Below are 23,406 nucleotides of genomic sequence, written 5' to 3'. Positions count from 1 at the left end.
TGCAACGATGACATCAATGCAGTGGCGACCGTAGAATGATGACAATGGTGGAAGTGATGGTAGTAGTGGAAGAGAAAAAGAAAGAGTAAGAAAGAGGAGAGGAATGAGAAGGAAGAAGAGAAGGAGGAGGAGATGACCACAACAAAGCCAAGGAGCCAACAACGGTGACAATAACTTTGTCGAAAGAAAAGAAGTAGGAGAAGAGGAAGATGAAAAAAGAAAAAGTAAAAGAAAGAAGAAAAAGAAGAAAGAATAGGAGGAATATAAACTAAATTGCGATATTTACTCAAAAAAGATTCAATCGTGATTATCAATGGATATTTACCAATAATTTTTTGTTTGTTTGTTATTATTGAAAAATTTTGGGTTAACGATAATTCTTAACAAATTTTCCAATTTGTTGGTAAAATTTATCGTCAAACATTTTATTGAAAGATTTTTTGTTGTTGATAGTGTTAGAAGTGGAGTTTAAGCCTAACTCAACCCCACAAAACCGGCTTGTAAGGTGAGGTCTGCACTCTACTTATATATATATTATAAATTGACCTTATCTCTAGTTAATGTGGGACTTCCAACACACCCCCTCACGCCGATGTATATACATATCGAGCGTGAGACTAGATATTAATGGGTGGTCCGATAACGGCCTAATAACGGGTGGAAAATTCTGCCCAACAAATATCGCTAGGATAAACTCTAACCATAGCTCTAATACCATGTTAGAAGTGGGTTTTAGGCCTAACTCAACCCCACAAAACCGACTTGTAAGGTTAGGTCTGCACCCCACTTATACATTATCAATTAGCCTTATCTCTAGTCGATGTGGGACTTCCAACACACCCACTCACGCTGAGGTATATACATCTCGAGCGTGAGACTAGATATTAACGAGTGGTCCGATAACAGCCCAATAGCGGGTGGAACAATATGCCCAATAAATATCGCTAGGATATGGTATCAGAGCTATGGTTAGAGTCTATCCTAGCGATATTTGTTGGGCATATTGTTCCACCTGTTATTGGGTCGTTATCGGACCACCCATTAATATCTAGTCTCACACTCGAGATATATATACCTCGGCGTGAGGGGGGTGTGTTGGAAGTTCCACATCGACTAGAGATAAGGCCAATTTATAATATATAAGTGGGGTACAGACCTCACCTTACAAGCCGGTTTTGTGGGGTTGAGTTAGGCCTAAAACCCACTTCTAATATGGTATCAGAGCTATGGTTAGAGCCTATCCTAGCGATATTTGTTGGGCAGATTGTTCCACCCGCATTGGGCCGTTATCGGACCACCCATTAATATCTAGTTTCACGCTCGAGATGTATATACCTCGGCGTGAGGGGGGTGTGTTGGAAGTCCCACATCGACTAGAGATAAGGCTAATTTATAATATATAAGTGGGGTGCAAACCTCACCTTACAAGCCGATTTTGTAGGGTTGAGTTAGGCCTAAACTCACTTTGTAATATGGTATCAGAGCTATGGTTATAGCCTATCCTAGTGATATTTGTTGGGCATATTGTTCCACCCGCTATTGGACCGTTATCGGACCACCCATTAATATCTAGTATCACGCTCGAGATGTATATACCTCAGCGTGAGGAGGGTGTGTTGGAAGTCCCACATCAAGTAGAGATAAGGCTAATTGATAATATATAAGTGGGGTGCAGATCTCACCTTACAAGTCAGTTTTGTGGGGTTGAGTTAGGCCTAAAACCCACTTCTAACAGATAGACTCTCTCTAATTTTGATTTATCGACGAATTTTAAACATTTTCAACAAATTTTGATTGCAATATCAATTTTTCTTTTAATATAAATAATAAATGAAATATTTAAAAGATTAAATTTTCTTTTATTGACATGCAATATATTGTTTGAATGAAACTATGCAATAAATTATAATTGAGGTTACAATAAGAAAAAAAACATCTTACAAATTAGAATAACTTGATGAATATAGAATGAGTCATCTAATTGAGATAAGAAATGAAAAATTGTATAACATAAATATGTTTTTAATTTTTAAAATTGGAAGTAAAATAGTAATTTGTCATTGTTCCAAAACTTTGATATAGTTTGATCCTCAATTTTAAAAAATGAATAAATATAGTCTTTTAAACCTAATTATGTAAAAAAAGTTTGACATGGTAAACGATATTTGAACTGTACACCATTTAACATGTTCCAATATAAATGTTAGTCTAAAACACCATTTAACATATAAAAAATTAATGTTATTAGACTAAAATGACTATATCTATTTATTTCTTTATGTTTAAAATCAAAATATGAGACATAAACAAATTTAAATTTCATGTCAAATTTAGAGACTAAAACTATATTTGACTCTAAAAAATTCTTTAAATGAATAGAAGCTAAGGATTAAATAAACATTGAAATTAAGTTTTGTTAGGTTATTTACTACATTTAAAACGTTTTAATAGCTTAAAATGATATTAGACAAATATATACACATTCACATATTATCTCTGTACTTGATTTAAAAATTTTGATATTATCATTATTTATATATATGTTTTCAATTAATATAATTGTTTCTTACTAAAATCAAAACGGAATTAGACAATATTTTAAAATATGTATTAGTTTATTTGTTATACCAACAAATATACATTATAAATAATTGGAAAATATGATTAAAGAATAGTAGACAAAAATAGTTCTAATATATATTGACTTACATATATTCTTATTAATGTTAATTCGTTGCTACTTTTAATGGTAAATAACGACTTATATACATTGATATGAAAATCTTAAAATTTGAAACAGAGCATGTGTAAGATTGAGATTTGAAGGTAAGAATTTTATTGCAGAATGAGAAGGCAGAGAAAATTGATGGTTGTGTTTCTCAGTAGGTGTTTAGAAGGAATGAAGCAACAAGTGTTGTAGTAGCATACAAAATTACAATGGCGTGCATGGTGCATAATAAAATATAGCAACGAGCTTTGATCATCACTTCCATTTGTTGGCAACAATGTCTGCCAAATCTACAACCCTTTGGGAGTAGCCCCACTCGTTGTCATACCAAGCAATCACCTTCACCAAGTCATCTCCCATCACCATGGTCAACGAGGAGTCAACGGTTGAAGACACATCAGTGCACCTGAAGTCAACAGACACAAGAGGCTCATCACACACCGAGAGGATTCCGTTCAGCTCCTTCTCTGCACTCTCTCTGAACGCTGCATTCACTTCTTCTGCAAACGTCTTCTTTGACACCTGAACAACAAGATCCACTACCGAAACATTTGGGGTTGGCACACGCAGTGCAATGCCGTTCAGTTTCCCTTTCAGGGTTGGCAGCACAAGGGCCACCGCCTTTGCTGCTCCGGTTGAAGTCGGGACAATGTTCAGAGCTGCGGCCCTAGCACGCCTTAGGTCACGGTGGCTCGCATCAAGAAGCCTCTGGTCTCCCGTGTATGAGTGAGTGGTTGTCATGGTGCCCTTTATGATACCTGCCATGGATTGTCAGTTTCCATTGCCATACTGGATAATACAATACCATCTTTCAAAACATGTCAAACCAGGATGTGACAGAAAATGTGGTGAGAAGAAACATTACCGAATTTCTGGTCGAGGACCTTAACAAAGGGTGCAAGGCAGTTAGTGGTGCAAGAGGCATTGCTGATGATGGGTTCATCTGCGCTGTAATCAAATTCATTGACACCGACCACATAGGTGGGGATGTCTCCTTTACCAGGTGCTGTGATGAGTACCTTCTTAGCTCCTGCTTGAATGTGTTTCCCAGCACCTTCTCTGTCTACAAACACCCCAGTTCCTTCAATCACCAAGTCTATCCCCAACTCCCTGCAATAAAACCACACATTCACCTTCATGCATGTCACTCTCTTACAAAACCACTTTCTTCAAAATTTTACTAAACTAGGAGCATGTTTGGACACAATCATATTCTTTTGTTTTTAGCCAAGAGAAACTTTGAAAAGTACTTCTAGTTTTGTATCCAAAGAGAGTTTAATTGCTTGGAAACTGAAGAAGAATCTTACTTCCAAGGAAGGTTAGCAGGGTTGCGATCAGAGACGACTTTGATTTCTTTTCCATCAACGGAGATGATATCACTGCCAACAGGCTTGACATCAGCATCGAAGGTTCCAAGGATGGAATCATACTTGAGGAGGTGAGAGGCTTGTTTCACACCACCAGTGTCGTTGATGGCAATGACATCAAGAGGGGACTCTTTACGACCGTGCCAGCATCTCAAGAAGTTCCTTCCAATTCTTCCAAACCCGTTTATGGCAACCTTCAGTTTTGCTTCCACTATACCCTTCTTGTATCCTCCACTGCTTCCAACCTTCAAAAGTACCCATAATACCAACATTGTTAAACACATCACACATCCTTTTCTTTCTAATTAACTCTATCATATCATCGTATATGCATGATTAACAATTCATTGGTTCACCCTGGTGTTTCCTTTCCTTGTTTCTTTCTGTGCTCAAATGTTGAAAGGCCTAGTTCATACTCTGATAATTCAAAGCAAGAACTCTTACAGAATGATGATCACGAATTCAGACACATTATAAATAATTAATGTGGTATAACTACAGCTAGAAAAGCCAAATTATAAACTAAAGGACTTTCTCATCTACCATGTGAAAAATTTGGTTTCGTTACATAGTTCTGGAAGTATATCTATCAATCTATCTATATATATGTATGTGATAATTTCTTGTATATTTTGTATATCTATATCCACTTACCTAGTATTTTTACTTTAGACAGTCATTAATGGAGTAGAGTAAGGAACTTACTGCATAAGTCTGGAAGGCAATGACAGAATGGAAATCCTCAGAAGCTTTTCTGGAAAAGGGAAGGTGGTTTGATGAGGTGCGAAGGCCAGAGAACTCAGAGAAGCCTTTCCCATTTGCCTGAATAGACAAAGGAATGAAAAACTATCATAAACAACAACCTTAGCCTAATAAAATATGACAGAAGAAGTAACAGAAGTATGTTTCTTAGGATGAATGAAAATGGAAAAGTTGTTGAACCTGAAGAGCTGGTTTGGCTACAGAGAGAGTAGCCGAAGCCATGTTTGAGCAGTGGATTTTGTGGAGCAGAAGTGAAGCAGTAGAGTAGAATGAGGCTCCATGTTGTTATGTGTTGTAAAGTTTAATAGGGAAGCAAGAGGAGGCAACGTGGATGTGTGGCTGTGACTGATGAGCGTAAGTGAGGATGAGATTATGGATAGCCTCTCATGCAATGAATGGTTGTGATTGGTGCTTTATTTTTCTGTCTCTCTTATTTTTTCTGCTATATATGTATATGTTGATGGTTGGATCTGAACCTTGAGTCCAAAGTGGACCAGGTTATGGGCTTTCCACTTACATCAGTGGACGATAAAATTCACTCAAATTCTACACTTTTGAAAGAAAATATTTATTTTTCAGAGTACAAAACCTTCGAAGGAAAATATCAAGGTTGAATTTTGTGGGCAACAAGAGACACCCACACACACACAAAAACGACAGAAATATATTGTGAGAGGACACGAATGGATAAATGAAGTTTATGGCCATTCTTTCATTTGGGTTCATCTGCTTTATTTCAATACTTGCTCGCTATTTAGATCCAACTTGGTGATTGTAAGGTTGTTTTCTGCTCAGAGGAATTATGTTTATGCAATAAATAATTTATATATATACGTAAGTTAATGAATAATTAAAATTTTGTTTTAGGTCTAGAGACTGAAAGGATAAAATATCCTCTAAAATGATTATATATACGTAAGTTAATGAATAATTAAAATTTTGTTTAAGCATAAAGTAAGTATAGCAAACGATTTGATTTAAGAAAATTCTGTTATTAGAAAACTCCTTTTGGAATATGATATAAGTGGGACATTCTTGGTTCTTTTGATATGAAGTTCAAGAAAGACTTGTTATAAAACAAAGGATAGGAGAAAAATAATTGTACTAAAATGAACTCTCATAATACTATGTCTTCTGGTAACTCATATAAGAAGGGTATTCTATATGAACAAAAGACTCAGACATATGGGTATCTAAAACAAAATTAATTACACCTGCCATATCATCTTGACAGTGTTTACTTGAGACACATGATAAGAAAATGTCTTTTTTTTTTTTTTCCAAGACCTTCAAATGAGAAGGAGACATGATAATCTTTGAAGGATAATATAGAAAAATAATTAGAAATGATGGAGTATGAAACATAATTTATTTATTAATAATGTTCTTTTAGTAGGTGGTCTGAAACACAAGAACATAAGTTAATTGTGTGATAATGATTGAGATATTATTTTTAACAAAGACCAATACATCATTGACAAAGGATCGGACTGGATTATTACTAAAAAAAAAACAAAGTAACTTTTATAAAATTCATACAGAAAAGTTATCAGCTCAAAAAGGTATGTTGTTTCATGAGTATCAAAGAGGATCATTGGCTTCGGCATAGAAAATGTGGTCATGCAAGTTTAAGACTTCACTTTAAACTATAAAAACATGTGAATCAAAGATAATCTTCTTTATCAATCATGTTTAAAGGCAAGCAAGTTAAAAGTCCTTTAAAAAATGTAAATAATATTTCTACTCAAAGACTAATTGATCATATACAACTAGATGTTTTTGAACCAACAAGGATTGAATATGAGTGGTAAACAATATGATATTGTCATTGTTGATAATTATACTAAATAAATATGGGTAAAGTTTTTGAATAACAGGAATGTGTCTTCCTGTCTTCTATAAATTTATAACAAGTTCAAAATGAAAATTAACTTGTCATTCTTGTTGTTTAAAGTGACTATGGGGAAATTTGGAAATGAAAATTTTAGAGTACTTTCTGAAAAATATGACATAAAATACAATTTTTTTACTATTTAGAACACCAAAATAAAATGGTATTGCTGAGAGAGAAAGAATAAAGCTTGACAAGAACTAATGTAGAAAAATCTTTTCATAACAGTTGAAAAAAGTTTTTTTTTTTTATACCAACTTCAAAACCGATATAGAAATAGCAGGTATAAAAATTATTCACTTTTCTATACCGATTTTAAAACTGGTATAAAAAGTGTCACATTTTATATTGGTTTTAGTCACAATGGGTATAAAAAAGTATCAACTTCTTGCTCCTATTCTCACATTCTCTAGACCAAGATAATCTATTAACTCATTTCTCTCATTCATCCTCAAAAGTAATCCCCAAATAACAATCTATTTAACACTTAAGAAGAGAAAGAAGAAGAAGCATCATCATTATAATAAGATCCATATTTCTATTTAGACTTTTAAAAAGACTGACTTGGTTTTACATACACATTGATGAAACACGAAAAAGAAGCAAGAAACCAAGCAGAACAATTTTTTTTTTTCTATTTAAGAACAATAGAAGAAAAAAGAAAAAGCCAAAAACTTGAAATGTTCATGCATCTGTGGATGACTGGACTCATCTCAAGTAGAAACAAACATGAAAAACAAGCTCACAAGCAAAAGACTAAAACCCATTCAAAAGAAGTAAAAAAAAAAACAGAAATCAATGCAGGAACAACATTTTTGTTAGTCCTTGTCATCGACGACGTTACTATTCATAAACCTCTTGCGCTCTATCGTAGCTCTCGTTTTCAAGAGAAAACGTGAACTATCGGTGAATTGCGAGCTACCTCTAGTTCTTACATTGTTGAGCCACCACCCCTATTGTAGTGCCCTTGGTCAAAGAGGATGATGCCACAACCAGCGTTAATGACATCGATCACTGTGCGAGAGATAGGTGTGGTAAAGTGGACCATTTCGACTTACGAAGGGAAGAAGAATGTGTTAAGTAGGGAGAGAGTATAAAAGGTGGTGAAAAGTTTGATGGATAGAGGAAATGAATGTGGGAAGATTAGGAAGAAGGCGAAGAAATGCAGAAAAAAATTAAAGAGTGTTGTGCTAGAAGGAGAAGTTAGGGTTAGGGATTTAGGATAGACAGAACCGTGAAATTGAAAAGTTATAGAATCTACTTTCCATATTAGATATATCTAGAACTAGAATAAAACGATTTCAATCTATTACAAAAATTCCACTGTGTTCACTTTTTATACCGGTTATAATTACAACTAATATAGAAAGTTTTCTTATTTGTTAAAAAAATGTCATTGTGTCACTTTCTAAATTAGTTATAACAAGAATCGGTATAAAAAGTTTTATTCTTTGTTATAAAAATGTCATTGTGCCCACTTTTTATACCTAACTAGTCTCAGTATTTTAAACCACTCTTGGGGCCTCTAGTCAATCCTCACTAGTTTGGGTATTCTAAATCACTCTTAGTTCCTTTATTCAATCATGACTAGTCTGAGTATTCTAAACCACTCCTGGTTTACAAGTGTTTTCTTACAAGTTAGAAACAACTTTCTCAGAGAGCATATATGAGTAATACAAAATATTTTTGAAAGTTTGTAATCGTTTTTTCTCTGTTTCTGATCGAAAGCATTAGACGATGTGAGCTCGAAGCAGAGTGCTTGTTCAATCGTTGCTATCATTTTTTTCTCTCTAATCACTTTTTGAGTGTGAGCGTTATGAGCTCTAAGATAAGCCTTGGAGTAGATATTCAATTATAGCTCTCTTGTTCTTTTCTCTGAATGGAAGTTGTTAACATTATGATCTTTGAGGATAAAGCAATAAGGTAATTATGCAATGATAGTTCTCTTTTCTCTTCTTTTCTTCTCTTCCCCTTTTCTTTTCTCTCTTATTCTTCAAATTCTCTCTTGCTCTAGCTTGTGCATTGTTCCATCATCTCCTTGTTTTCTTCTGCTAGGCATCTTTAAATAGACTTCCATAAGAGATGACCGTTGGGAAAGCATTAACATCTAAATAAGCATCATAGGCTTTTTAGGTAGCTTATTTAGACTCAGGTTAATGTTGCGATGTGATAGTACATTATTGCATATGTCAACATCATTTAATTAAAGCATAATTTAATGGCAAATCTATGTATAAGACATATTTTCTAGACGTTGTTTCATAAAGCTATCTAAGTAATTTTACACTATTTATGTATGAGTAAGTTTATCATTTACGCGTATGTCTTATCTTTCAGACACTATCTATTAGGTGGAATAACTTCAATCATCTCATACATTGTATATAGATGATCATATTGACGAACATTTACTTTATTCAATATTATCTTTTAATATATCTAGTCGCTTAGACGCTACTTTCTATAAGAAATATTTTATTGAGTATTGTTTGATAAACTTCAAAACATGGGTTGTTAGACAGTTTAGTTTCTCTAGATGATTTTGTTTCAATAATCTCTCCATTTTTTATTTTTATCAAATACACGTGCTAAAAAAATATGTCTTTATGGATTTTGAAAATATTTCGACATTGTCAATTAGAGTCTGAAAATTGTGAATATGTTTGTATCAGAGTAAACAATATATTTATCTTAGTCATTTTTGTATCAGGGCAAGTAAAAACCTTTATTGTCTTTACTCAAATGATATTCAATAATACTGCTTATGTATCAGAGAGACCAAATATATGAGTGGTATCCCCTTACTTGTTTTATATCATCAAATCAGAGTATATCAATGTCAGAGAATGATATGAGAGCAAGCTATTCAAGATCAAGTGTGAATGGTATATGACTTCCATAAGTCATAGGTGATTTATGAAATGCATGTACGTTGTTTATTATCAAATGTTAATGATGTATGACTTCCATAAGTCATAAATAATTTATACAGTGCTTATATGTATATAAAAAATATGTATGTAAATGCATGATATAGTGTACTTGAATAGATGTGAGCATGTATAAGAGCAAATGAAACGATATGCTAAGATTGATATTGTATCAGAGTGGAAGATTTTAGAAAATTGATTTCAAGGTTTTGGGTATACTTTCCATTACTCCTAGCTCCCCCTGAATTATCTATCCTATCAATGTTGAGCATTCTTTTTTAATGTATTTTTCGTTTAAACAATTTTCTCCCCTTAACATATGATTTTTTTTTCCAAGTATTTAGCATCTTGATCAAACATCATTTACCATCTTCCTTATAATTCTTCCATTTAATTGGTAAAGATCAAAAAGGGTTCGAATCATATGATAGTATAATTTTCGGAGAAAATTAGTATGAATATACCAAAATGATCAAGGCAAAAATGTCAGTTAAAGGTATAACTAAGTATGTTAAGCCATAAGCATTTAGATATATACCAGATGATAGTAGCAAACATTACTACAGGAATACTTAGTGGAATCTCTTCAAATGTTTTCGAAGAATAACGTTTGATGATTATCTTTTTCTTCTTAGGCAGGGGCAAAACAATAGTTACTTGTTTGGGGCCAAAAGGGCACATCTTATACATTTTCGTGTATTTCTAGAGCTCTTTTATAACAAGTCCATCATCATAGTGTTCAGACTCTTCAAGACGTGTAGTTCTAGGAGAAGGAATCTCCAACTTCTTGGTTTTCTTCTCCTTCAACGTTGCTGGTCAAAGTCGTTTAGTGGGCATTCCATTCCTAGACATTATACTTGTCTTAGCAAGAACAATGGATCGTTCACTAGATGACGATGCAGTGGATGAGGTAGGAGACTACTCACCTTTATTTGCTTCTACCTATCCTTTTTCGTCAATTTTCTTGTTATCACGGTCTCGTCTGACATGAAGAGCTTGGAATTCCAGCTCTAGAGAATATTTTCGTCTAGTATTGTAAGACTTTTTTTTGACGTGTTTGGCGCTATGTCTTGTTTAGCAAGATTCGCATTTGATATGTGTTTTTGGATTTTGAGATATTCTTCCATACACATCTTTTCAATCCTTCTATTTTTCAGCTATGCCTACAATTAGTTTGATCATTGTTAAGTAAGGCTTGTCTAATGTTTATGTTTTCTAGAGAGGTCGTTTAAAGATACTTCTTACAAAACCCTTTGTTCCTAGTAGTTTTCTTTAATCCTTGTTTACCTATTCTTGTCGAAACACTCTTTTGATTCCTAGTGTTTTACTGTTTATATTTGGGAATTAAATGGTTTTAGCTCTGATGTTGTTTTATTTTATTTCTTTCATTTTTTGTCATCTCTTGAGTCTAATTTTTGTTCAATAGACTTGTTGTGTGGACACATTCTATTCTATACTTAGTGTTCTTATGCAACGTTTAGTGTTTTGACTATTGTGAACTTCTTTGAGACAATGTAACTTGAAGTTATTTTTATTCATTGGTTATTTAAATTATTTTCGAATAATGTAATTTGAATCTTGCTTTTGGAATGAATGCAATTCAATTTGTTTTTCACAAGTTCAAATATGGAGGTTTTTGAAAAATACGTTTCTACGCTATAAGAAAGTTTTTAAATATTTGGTTTTTGTAAACCCGTGACATCCCAAAATTTGGGTGTTACACTTGAGGGTGTCTCACTCATCAGTGGTATGGTCGTAGTTGCGATGGAATTGATAATGCTTCTTGATATTTGCATTCAATGGTTAGAGATTTTCTAGGAGGCAGCATGAGATTCACCTATAATTCTTATATAACACATGTGATCTTGGGACATTGAGACGAGTATAATGTGGAAACCATGCCAGCTTAGGCTCTCTTTACTTGTAAGGAATTTTACCCTACCATCTTGGTCAACAGGTTTGTCCTCACTAAGCATCATTTTTTCCTTCACTTTGTTTGTAAACTCTCTCAATTCTTCAAGATGCATGAACTTGGCAACACATTGCCTCAACTTGTCTAGGTTGGCAGCTACAGGGTTGAGATTTATGATATTAAGGGAAACCTTGTTGAATTGCTCCATGAAAGCACACATGGACTCTCCTTCTTTTATGTTATATTCACTCGCGAAGTCAGATGGTGTGGCCAGCTAGTGGCAAACTTAGCACAAAAAACGAGATGACAGGATGTTAAACTAGTCTATGGAGAAAAGAGGTAGGCGGGTAAACTAATTTAGCGTTGCTCCCTTTAAAGTTATGCAAAAAAACTCTTCACATGATTGAGTCATCGGTGGTATACAAGCTAACCTGTGTGATATATATACATCCACATTCTCATCAAGGTTAGTGCTACCATCATACTGGTCTATAGTGAGGGACTTCTAGTTACTTAGAAGGGGAACCTCCATGATGTTGTCTACGAAAGGATGATGCAGACTTCCTCGCATCATAAATGAGGTACTCAATGTGCCTCGTGTTTTGGTATTATTGTTATTGCTTCTCTCGTCGATCTTCAATGTGACCTTCTGCATAGAAACCATGTTTTATAGGTTTTCCTTCTCCTTTCTTTTGTTGTCAGCCTCCATCTTTCTTCTAAGTTTGACATTCTCTTGCCTTAGGGCGTTTATCTCCATAACACTCATGAATTCAACAAACTCTGGTTACATTTTCATTTATGTATCTAACATCGCAGTTATATCAACCGAAGAGGATCCTGCTTCATTCTCTCCAACCATTCTAGTTCTCGTAGATATCATAAAATATTATCTTCACAAATATATCCTAACCTCACAGTAGCTGCCAAAATGTCCTTATAGAGCCGACTATACTTAGAAAAGACAACCTTGAACTCTTCACCCTCATTAGAAGGAATCACATCTCTTCCTTAGACTGGGATATCTAGGTACTTGTCGTCTTCAAGCCAAATGAGGGGTATGTCTGTAGAAGACATTCAGACACTCTAGTCAGGCAAGTACGTCAAATAATATTAAATACAGTAATGAACATACTTAATTAATTTACCTGATATACTATACTATTTATACCATTATTATGAACTTTTACCTAGATGGAATTGATCCACGTGGTCTAATTAAGTTGATTAAGTATAACTAATACAATTTAGATTTCTTCTTTAACTTAAGCATATTTTATTAGTATTAATAGTCTGAGCGAATATTCTTAAACGGAATGTATCTCAATTTAAGTCGTCAAGATATACTTAAATATATACAATATATTAATAAAATTAATTTAAAATATATTAAATATAAATGTATTAAAATTATTTGGACGAAAATAAGTAGATAATGTTTAATAAATATTACATTAATGAGCATTAATGTTCTACTTGATGAGTATATAAATAAATAAAAAAAGGATAATGATATTTAAACAACATTTTTTTGACAACATTTTAATATTGATTACGTGTCAATCTGTGATTGGTCGTAAATTACTACATAACAGTATTTAAATTTACGACCAATCACAGATTGACACGTAATCAATGTTCAAATATTGTCAAAAAAATATTGTCTAAATATCATTATCCATAAAAATAACATACAAAGTTTTAGTGTTTTTTTTTTCAATTATTTTTTTTAATTATTATTTTTCACTCTTATATCAAACAACCTACATTAATTATTTTCTATTCAGAAGGAGAGACGGAAATTACTGACTTCAACATTTGCATTGGTCAAGTTTACCACTCTCTTCTTCTGCTATGCTGATATTGTTTATTACCACCCCTTTTGGCTTTATTAATGTTTTTTTGTCCGTAATTTATTAACTTTTGTTATTTTGTAATGTTAAATATGTTTTTTATTTTTAAATTTTATTATAAAAATGAAATTGGTTTTGTATTTTAATTATGTTAAATTCTTTTAATGTATTAAATGTGGTTTATATTAATATTTGAATAATTGATATTATTTAACATGTTTTTATTTTTAATTGAAAATATTTTTTAATAATTTAAAAAATAATAATTTCAAAATATTAGTGTCATTCAATTAAAAAAATTATATTTATTGATTTTAAAATTTAAAAACGAAAATATACTAAAATTTGAGATAAAATCAAATTTTAGTGTAAAAATTTAGATATTAAAAACATATTCTATTTCATGTTTAATATATATTTCTTTAATCTTATCTTTCAAAAGAAAACATAAACAATATGGAATAATAGTTGTATAAATTAAATTTTTTTCTCACTTACCTGAAATTATTTTAGTAATTTAATGTTACAATATCATTTTTTTAGCTTAAATTTTTTCAGTTGCTACTTATTCTCTTTTTTAATTCAAATTTTTTCTTTCCTAATTTATCTTTAAAATATTTTTTAAATTAAATTAATTATTTTATCAATATTATCTTCTAAGTAACCGTTTATTTAAATTTAGTCATTTTTTTTTTTAATTTGGCCATCTTTTTCAAAATTTAATCAATTTTTGAGTTAAAAAATTATTTACAAAAATTATCAATAATTATTTTTATATATATATATATATATATATATATATATATATATATATATATATAATGAACATAACACATATATAAAGAAATTTTGAATGTTATTCAAGTATTATTAGTTTTGATGGTATAGAATATCGGAATAAATGGAGAAGTTTTTATAACTAATTTTTTTTTTCTTTTTGTTAAAACTGACCAGTGTATTTGAAAGGAGAACTTTAAAATAGTAATTCATGGTTTTAAAGAAATTTTTAATTATTTTATAATAAAAAAATTAAACAATTTGGAATTAAATTATTTTTATATTTTGTATTTAAATGTCTTTTAATTATGAAATATCATGTCCAGATGAAAATATAAGCTTGAGTTTCTGTTTTACAACTTTTTATGTACAACATTTTCACTATATACTTCATCCGGGTACTTAAAGTGATCCCCTATAACCTTAGAGATCTCTCATAACATGCAAATTGTTTCAAGTTTTTCCCATAAATGCAAGATACTTACAAAAGTGATAGCATTGTTATTTATATCCATGAAAAACTACATCCCTATAATTCTTCAGTAAATTTGAATCATCTTGCTGTTCTTCAAGATTTATTTGCAAATTGAAACTAAAATAATCTAAACGCCACACCAACACCCCCTCAATCAATCTACCAAGACAAGAAGAGAAGTGTCTCCTTAAATACAATCATCTATCTATGTCATCATATACTAGTAGATATCATTCAAAAACTTTGCATTGAAGCAAGTTTGTGCAGAGTAGGAGCAAGTTTGTGAAGAGTAACAAGTGATTAACTATACTAATCAGACTAATCTAAATCACCTCTCCAATATGGTGGCCATTAATAAGTTCCCTGCCATTGAAATGATTCAGATAATAGAAATTTGCCCATTATAACAAATAATAGAAATTAAGAACAATTGGTATTTTATGTAAGTCATTCAATATATTTCCTGGTTATCACTTCTGAACCACCAAAAGTCAGTACCATTAAACTAATAGTAAATGCTGGCTACGTCAAAAAACATCAATTCAATTCATATACCTCTTGACTTTGATGTTGCAATTATAGCCTGCAGTTCTGGTTGGGGAGTTACCAAAGGATTATTTCTTAAGAAAAAAAATATTCTTTAACCAGAATAAACAGTGGTTTATTCTAGGAACATTACCTATTAGATTATAGGATATATTAAGATTATTTTATTTTCATTTCTTAAAGATGTTTTCCAAATACAATACCCTCTACACATACAATGCTGCTTAGATTAACTTATTATCCAGTTAAGCACGAAGTTTGAAATTGAAAATCTAACAGCCGTCAAGATCCAGTCCTATTGTGCCAACTAAAGGGAATTTACAAGGTTTAACCATCTTGGACAAAATTCTTAAAGGATCTGGAAAAACATGATTTCAAACAAGGCACATCAGGTGAGTTATCTAACATTTACAACAATCAAATTGCACATATGCTGCCTTATTTACATGCATGCACACAATTACAATATATAACAATAATCTAGAATTTTTAAAAGACATTTCCAAAGAAATTTTCCTGTAATGACTGCTTGAGTGCAAATCCAATAGATTTCATAGCAAATAGCATCGAAACCCATCATCTGTCTCTCATATTAGTAGTTGTCAACAATAACAGTTTACTTGGAGTCAACTGAAAGAGGAATTGGATATTTTTCATATATGTAGAGAAAAAAAGTTCATCTGTTCAGATGCTTTCATTTTTTATAATAATACCAGAAATCCAAAATGGCAACAACATTGTGTGCAGTGTCCTTTTCTAAAGTCTAAACCCTAACTTCACCTTCAACAACCATAAGTCTAAAATCTTCACCTTCAATGACCTTAAGTCTAGTAGTGTACAAAAAGGAAAGCTAGAAATCTAAAAGCAGAACCATGGTCAGTTGAAATGAACAAACATGCACAGTGCACGGCAGAGACCACTTTGTACTCCAATGATACCCTCTTTGATTTGTCTTAATTAGGGCACACCAGGAAGATTAAACAATAAAGAAATCAGAGCATCTAGAAACACAGAAATGCACCCATCATCCAAACAAACCAACACCAACAGCAAAAAAACACAGTCAAGGACCAAATATTTTTCCTTGTCCACGGTGAACATTATGTTATCAATTTCAGTAACCAAACAGTTCAAGCAAATGGCACAAAACCCAAACAACAAATAGTCAGTGTCAAACACATAACACAACATCTATGGCACATATAATAGCATTTCCTTGAGCTAAAGATTCACCTAACAAAACATTTACATACCGGGCCATTTCCTAGTAAACAAGGATGTGGCAAATAATATCAAGGCTTTCAACTCTCATAAGCCAAATTTGTCTACAGTTTCCAGCAATGTCACCAGTTGCATCGAAACTACTAAATTTCAGAAACTTATGGACAAATGCAGCGGCAGAAAACTTAAAACAATGATGGTGACACCAAAATTGATCTTTTCACAGACTAACTTGACAGAAATACACTAAGCTAAGCTTTGAATAACGCATTAAACACCAAATAAAACTACTACTTCCGATTCAAAAGCTACGAATCATCATCAAGAATCATCATCAAGCTTAAAATCGGTTTCAACAATAAACGGAACAGAGATAGAAATGTGGTTTCAAGTCTAAATTATCCCCAGGTCGGGTTTGCACAGGGAGGAACATAGAAGAAGAGGATAAAACAGGAATAATAATAATCAAACCCTAAGAATCTGAAGTTTAGTGGAGAATGCAATGGCCACCCAATCAGGCTGCGAAGACGACCACTGAAGCTGCTCGATCTCCGCACCAGCAGTGTAGGCAAGAATAGGGTCAAGCCCACCCTCCACGGGTTGACCCATGGACGACAAATCCCAAATCAGCGCCTGAGAATCGTCCCCTGCGGTGCATATATGACAAGAGCTATGTGGGGCCCATGCAACGGCATTGACGCTGGCCTGGTGCCGCTGCAGTTCCACCACAGGCAGTGTGGGGAAACGAATATCCAGCACCACCACCTTGGCGCTGTCCATGATAATCGTGGCCATGTACCTCGGGTCCTGCTTGTTCCACCCAAGCCGAACCAGAGGAGTGTCCGGCTCAGAGCTCTCGTAGATTATTGTAGAGTGCTCTTTGTCCCGGAGATCGAAAACCCTAACAGAGCCATCGGCAGAGACAGAAGCGAACACACCAACGCCTCCCCACGCGATGTCGTAAACCTCTTTGTCGTGCGCTATTAACTGCGTGTCGACGGTTTCCTTCTCGATGTCCCAGATGGTGCATGTTGTGTCGATGCTGGAGGTGCCGATGCGGCGCGGCTCAGCCTCGTTCCAGTCGAAGGAGGTGAGGGGCCCACAGTACTCGCTGTTTTTGTTTCCATTAAGAAGGGACTTTAGTTCGACGCGTGGAGAGGATTCCGCATCCGTGTCCGCGATGCGCCAGACGCGGAGGAAGTCGGAAGAGGTGGCAAGGAGGTCAGGGCGTTGGCAGTCCTTATCGGGGATGAAGATGGCCTTGGTTGGAGGATAGGGGTGTTCGAAGGAGAGGTTGGGGTCAGAGCGGATCTCACCGTTTGAATCGTCGAGCTGAACTATCTCGACACGGTTAGGGTACTGTTCGAGGAGGGAGGCGATGGCAAGGCGGTACTTCTTGTCACGGCGGACGCTCCAGTTCATGGCGTAGATGTGCCACGGAGCCTCATAGGTATAGATCTCCGACCGCTTTTGCTGCTCATCTGACCCGTCTTGAGTCGGGTCGCTGCTGGCGCCCATTGTCGCAATCGCAAGGCACACAGTGGATGAGTGAATCAACAAAGAATCGCAGCCCCGTCAGTGTGCGGATGGAAACTAGGAAAGGAACATATAGGTGTTTTATGTTGTGTTGTTATATATTATATATATATATATATATATATATTATATTACATTGTATTATTATCTTTATTGGATAAGCTAACGTGTAACAAATCGTTTATTTATTGGGTAAAATAATTTAAGGAAAAAACAATTGGTCAATTATTCGGTGTAAGGATAAGTTATTTCTCATTTAATGTAATTATTTTAACTCTTATTGAATAAAATAATTTAAGGAAAAAACAATTGGTCAATGGTTCGGTGTAAAGATAAGTTATTTCTCATTTATTTTTTTAAATTTAACGTAATTATTTTAATTCTTATTGGATAAAATAGTTTAAATGAAAAACTATTGGTCAATTATTTGGTGTAAAGATAAGTTACTTCTCATTTAAATTCTTTTTAAAATTTAATGTAATTATATATATATATATATATATATATATATATATATATATATATATATATATATTCTATTTTTATTGGATAAGCATAACGTATAACAAATCGTTTATTTATTGGGTAAAATACTTTGAGAAAAAAAACAATTGGTCAATTATTCGGTGTAAAGATAAGTTACTTCTCATTTAAATTCTTTTTAAAATTTTAATGTAATTATTTTAAACCTTAAATATGTAAGAAGCTCTACATAAATAATTTTAGACTATTTTCTGAAAAACTAAATCGGTAACTTTTCACCATTTAAGCATTAAATATATAATTTTAAAAAAGAGCAATATATTTTTTAATACTTTATGTTTTTAAGTAGAATAATTATATTAAGATACAATTTTATACATATAATAAGAATAAAATAATAATAAAAGTATAAATTTTTTATTATTTAAACAAAAGAAAAAATATAAAATAAATAGGATAATATTAAATTAATGTAAAAATTTAGATGTGTCAAAAAATATTTTTCTTTTTAATTTTTTTTCTTTCTTCATTAATTAAAAATTTTGTGAATTTTATATTCTATTTAATGTTTCTTATTGATTTTACAATTTTTAATTACAAAAACTCCCACTTCTGCATGCAATCAAGATTGAAATGGGAAAAAGGTTTATGGAATTGGAACTTCAACGATGTGGATGAAAAATAACAATATTAAGAGAGAAAAAAATCATGAGTTAGTGAAGAGAAGCACACTCATAACTAAACCTAATCTCTTAGTTTTGAATGCTTTAATGAATGGATGAATGCTTGTTATATGATTTATAACATACAACTAGTTTTGGATGGCAGTTTCCATAGGGTAATTGATTATAAACATGTTTGTTATTGAAATTCATTTTTTTTAAGGAACAAATTCTTAACAATTTTTTCTAGTTTTATAGATTTGTACATTTATTTATAATAAATTACTTATTGAAAATTTCAATTTTTTTATAAATTCATGTGAATATAATAGAAAATAAAAAGTTTGAAGAGTAATTATAATAAATAAGATAATTTCAATATATTGTAATTATGGTAATAGTATATTATCACAATAAAATATTTGTAATGGTTTTGCCTTAAATTAATTTTGAGAAATGTATATTTATTTAGTTAAAATAATTTATGTAAGTAATTTTTGTGTGTAAAAAGTTAGGAAAATAAAATTAAATAATAATATAATTGTAGATGGAATATTTGAAAATTTTTGTTAACGCAAAGTTAAAAATTAGTAACATATGTCACACCTCATTTAATACCACACTTTAGTGGAGTACACTTGTCACACCCTTCTAGTTTCCCCATGTAAGTCGGAGACAAGCCTTGTAGTGCATTTAATTTCTCGCCCTCGGTAGACGTGTGGTAACAGAGGGAATGTGGTTTTCCAGATAGTGGAAGCCATGTGGCAGGAAAGAAATGAACCGAGCGTCCAAATTGGTGGCCATATTTAAAGAGGGATTTTAAATTTGGCACCACTTTCTGCATTGCAACCTTTCTTCTTTCTCAAACTCATTTTCCAGAAACTTCATTTTTCTCCTCCTTCTCTCTAAACTTTCAAACATTCTCTCTAGAATTCTAACTGTTTCTCCTACTCCGATCATATACCTCCTTTCAGATTAATTGTTACTGGCGTCAAGCTCTTCAAATTGCACTGATCAGATTTTCGTTTTGGACCGGTAAGTGTTTCTAACTTTTGAGGCTTCTTTGTATTCTTGCATGCACGCACACTTTAAGCTTGCATGTGGTTGTTAAGCCATTTCTCTGAACCCGTTATTGTGTAATTAGACCCTGGACCTTGAAAACCATAGAAGTAGTTGATGTCAAGAACCTTAGAAGAAATAGCTGGGATTAGAGGTAAGGGAAACTTATAAGATTTAATTATGATTTCTTTGTATGATTGTATGCATGATTTAATGTGAGTATGTTGTTGATTAAATGGTATGTTGAAATATGGTATGTTGTTGTATGAAATGTTTGATTTTGGTTATGTACTTAGTGAAAATGTATGAAACTTAGAGATATTCTAAATTTGTAATCGAAGGTCATTAGGACCGTTCGGTCCTCCCCTAAACCGTTCGGTCTTGACTGAATCCTCTTCCACGGAGAATCAGTTGATGACCGATCGACCTTGTGATACTTATATTGTTTGTTATCTATTTTGTCTCATCTAATCCTTTTAATAAATCAAGGGAGTCTTTCCCTCTCAGTTTTAGTATATATAGTATGTTTAAGAACGTTCGGTCATCAACCAAGCGTTCGGTCATATAAGTGCTCGGTCTTAGACTGACACTTAACTTATGAAGCATTCTGTTTCATGTTAATATCATTCACCTAAAGAACATTCGGTTATGTGAAGCACTCGGTCATAGATCTAGTGCTCAGTCTTGTGAGATACTCAATCATAAGCTAGTATTGTTATGATTTAAAGTACTCGGTCTTACACCAAGTACTCGGTCTTGAAGTGCTCGGTCATAGACTAGCCTTCGGTCATGTTAGTGCTCGGTCTTATACTAGCACTTGATCTTTAAAGTACTCAGTTTATAATATTATTTATTTGGAAAAGTGTTCGGTCTTATACTGACACTTTCTTCCCAAAGAGTGTTCGGTCTTGTACTGACACTCGGTCCATTGAAGAGAACTCATTTACTTCAAAAACATTCGATCTGAATTATATAGTACTCAGCCTCTTTAAAGTTTAACTCGGTTGTTGAGCGTTCGGTCTTCTTCATAAATCATTTATAAGTTTTGCTTTGCTTTGGATAATATTCGGTCCTTATCAGTGTTAGACCATTCAGTCACTTCCTAAAGTATTCTTTAATCATCAGTTTCTCTCAGTGTTAGACTGTTCGGTCATTTCCCTTTAACAGTTCTATTCTTATGAATGTGATAGTATGTATTTGGTTGAATTTGGTTAAGTAAGAGAATTCCAAAGGAAGAATGTCTCATGATTGATGATGGTTGGTAAAGTATGAACATGGTCAGACTTTGCTGTCGTTTTGTTCCTGATATTTCGTGATGACGCTTTCTCATGTAGAGAAAGGTTATTCATGCGTGGGAATGGCAGGAGGTCCGCGGTCATAAGACCAGATGATCGTTGTAGGACTAACCTCGGGTGGCAGCTGATGAGTTATGTCAGCTACTACGCCACATCGGGTGCTAGAAACGTCGAGCTACATGGTTCATACAGTCCGGACAGTGTCTAAGTGATCGGTTATGATAGTTGAACGTTCAGTTTATATAGTTATGCATGTATGAGGATTTTATGAATGAAATGTTGATTGTATTATTCGGTTTTCATGTTTAAATGTATGTTGGTAATGATTAATTAAATTTACATAAGCTTACCCTTATCTTTTCTGTCATTGTCTTATTGTCGTTCAGTATTTGGCCGTTCGGTTTGTTCTCTTCACTTTGATGATCATCCACTGGATGTAAGCAGAAGGTGTTATTGAAGATACATTGGAGGATGCTTTACTGACCGCTCAGCCCGAAGATAGTGTGCCCAATGATAGTGTAGGACCGTCCGATCCTTAGTTTAGTTTTCTTTTCTCGAAATGTTAGAATACCGTTCGGTTATTAATGTTTTGTGAAACCATTCGGCATAACATTTTGTATCATTGTTCGGTCTTAGGGAACCCTTGACCGTTCGGTATTATGTGTACATTTTGTCCTTGTAAGCAGCTTCAAATTCTATATGAAGTTTATGTTCCTTTTCTCTTTACTTGCTCACTTACCATTGTTCTCCTTTATTATTTATGTTAACTCCTAGAATAAATTATAGTTTTGGTTATATATTTATTGGGATGTTACAACGTAAATGTAAAAAATTTAGGTTTATTTACAAAATAATTATTTAAAGAAAATATATTTTTTTTTCTTAAAAAGTTTTATTTAGAAAATTATATAAATTCAAAATATAGCAAAATATAAAAATTATTTAAAGAATTTTATAAAAATTTTAAAACACAAAAGCTATAAATTTAAAAAATTTAAATTTAAATTCAAAGTCAAATTAGTTAATTATTTGTTTAAGTTATTAGATATTTAAATTAAAGTAAAAAATTAGAAAAATGCATCCTATGTTTTGGAATTTTTTTAACAAATTTTATTTAACTAACAAGAGTGAAGGATGACACCTACAAACAAAATTACAACGAAAATAATTCTTACTTTTTTATTATTTTAACTCAATTTATTTCAATAAAAAATTATTTTTAAAATAATCTCTTTCAGATAAATTTGTTTCATTTTTTTAACTCAAAATATATGTACTTTACCTAATAGAAAAAACAATAAAATGCCGTTGTTTTTAAGGATAAAATAAACCAGAGAGAAGATGAAGATGAAAAAAAAGACAAATAGATAAATGGGAAGGTGGATTAGGATTACGTTGTTTCTAATTTTTTTATTTTAAATTAAAATAAAAATTATTAAAATATTGTTGTGTTTAAAGTATGTCTTCTTTTATAAACGAAGATTTTTATCTATTTAAACTTGATACATTTTCTTAAAATGTACCGAGTAAGTAGTAGAAATTTTTGAATTTGTTACATTATCATATACATATTTACTTGTTTAATATTTTATTAATGAAAATTTTGATCAATACTTTAAAAGACAACATTGTAAATTTTAATTTACGTACGACTATAACTTATAAAACTAACAACTTTAACTCAGGACATTGTATTTTAACAAATTGTTAAAAAAAAATAATTTAAATAAAATACATAAATAATGGAACAACGTTAATTAAGTTAATATTATTCATGATTTAATATTTTTTTATATGCAAATTATATTGTCTCATGCAAATTATTAATGCAAATTGTATTTATTTTTTATTTTTAATTAAATTATTCCATTTGTCCTTATTTTATAGTGAAATTACAAATTAGTCTTTTTAC

At 32.3% G+C, this 23,406-nt stretch overlaps 2 protein-coding genes across 2 annotated transcripts; both read right to left on the bottom strand.

Annotated features, from left to right (window-relative positions):
* Nucleotides 1-2,813: 2,813 nt before the first annotated feature.
* Nucleotides 2,814-5,166, bottom strand: LOC106753937 (glyceraldehyde-3-phosphate dehydrogenase A, chloroplastic). The gene is made up of 5 exons (XM_014635826.2): nucleotides 5,038-5,166; nucleotides 4,801-4,917; nucleotides 4,036-4,340; nucleotides 3,594-3,838; nucleotides 2,814-3,486 (listed from the first exon to the last, which is right to left on the bottom strand). The coding sequence occupies exons 1-5, from the start codon at nucleotides 5,077-5,079 to the stop codon at nucleotides 2,984-2,986; spliced, it is 1,212 nt and encodes a 403-aa protein (XP_014491312.1). The 5' UTR covers nucleotides 5,080-5,166; the 3' UTR covers nucleotides 2,814-2,983.
* Nucleotides 5,167-16,466: 11,300 nt separating this feature from the next.
* On the bottom strand, nucleotides 16,467-18,073 carry LOC106753976 (WD repeat-containing protein LWD1). The gene has a single exon (XM_014635896.2). It carries the CDS (start codon nucleotides 17,975-17,977, stop codon nucleotides 16,925-16,927), a length of 1,053 nt encoding a protein of 350 aa, XP_014491382.1. The 5' UTR covers nucleotides 17,978-18,073; the 3' UTR covers nucleotides 16,467-16,924.
* Nucleotides 18,074-23,406: the final 5,333 nt, after the last annotated feature.

This window comes from Vigna radiata, unplaced genomic scaffold, assembly GCF_000741045.1.
Source record: "Vigna radiata var. radiata cultivar VC1973A unplaced genomic scaffold, Vradiata_ver6 scaffold_7, whole genome shotgun sequence".
Lineage (NCBI taxonomy): Eukaryota > Viridiplantae > Streptophyta > Magnoliopsida > Fabales > Fabaceae > Vigna > Vigna radiata.
Note: the sequence above shows the minus strand (reverse complement) of the source record. Positions and strands in the feature narration are given on the sequence as shown.

Bases quoted from the DNA above. Each gene is read 5' to 3' on its own strand.
- LOC106753937 (XM_014635826.2), bottom strand. From the start codon at position 5,079: ATGGCTTCGGCTACTCTCTCTGTAGCCAAACCAGCTCTTCAG. The intron at 4,918-5,037 runs GTTCAACAACTT...TTGTCTATTCAG, and splicing joins TAGCCAAACCAGCTCTTCAG to GCAAATGGGAAAGGCTTCTC. The intron at 4,341-4,800 runs GTAAGTTCCTTA...GTACTTTTGAAG, and splicing joins TTGCCTTCCAGACTTATGCA to GTTGGAAGCAGTGGAGGATA.
- LOC106753976 (XM_014635896.2), bottom strand. From the start codon at position 17,977: ATGGGCGCCAGCAGCGACCCGACTCAAGACGGGTCAGATGAGCAGCAA.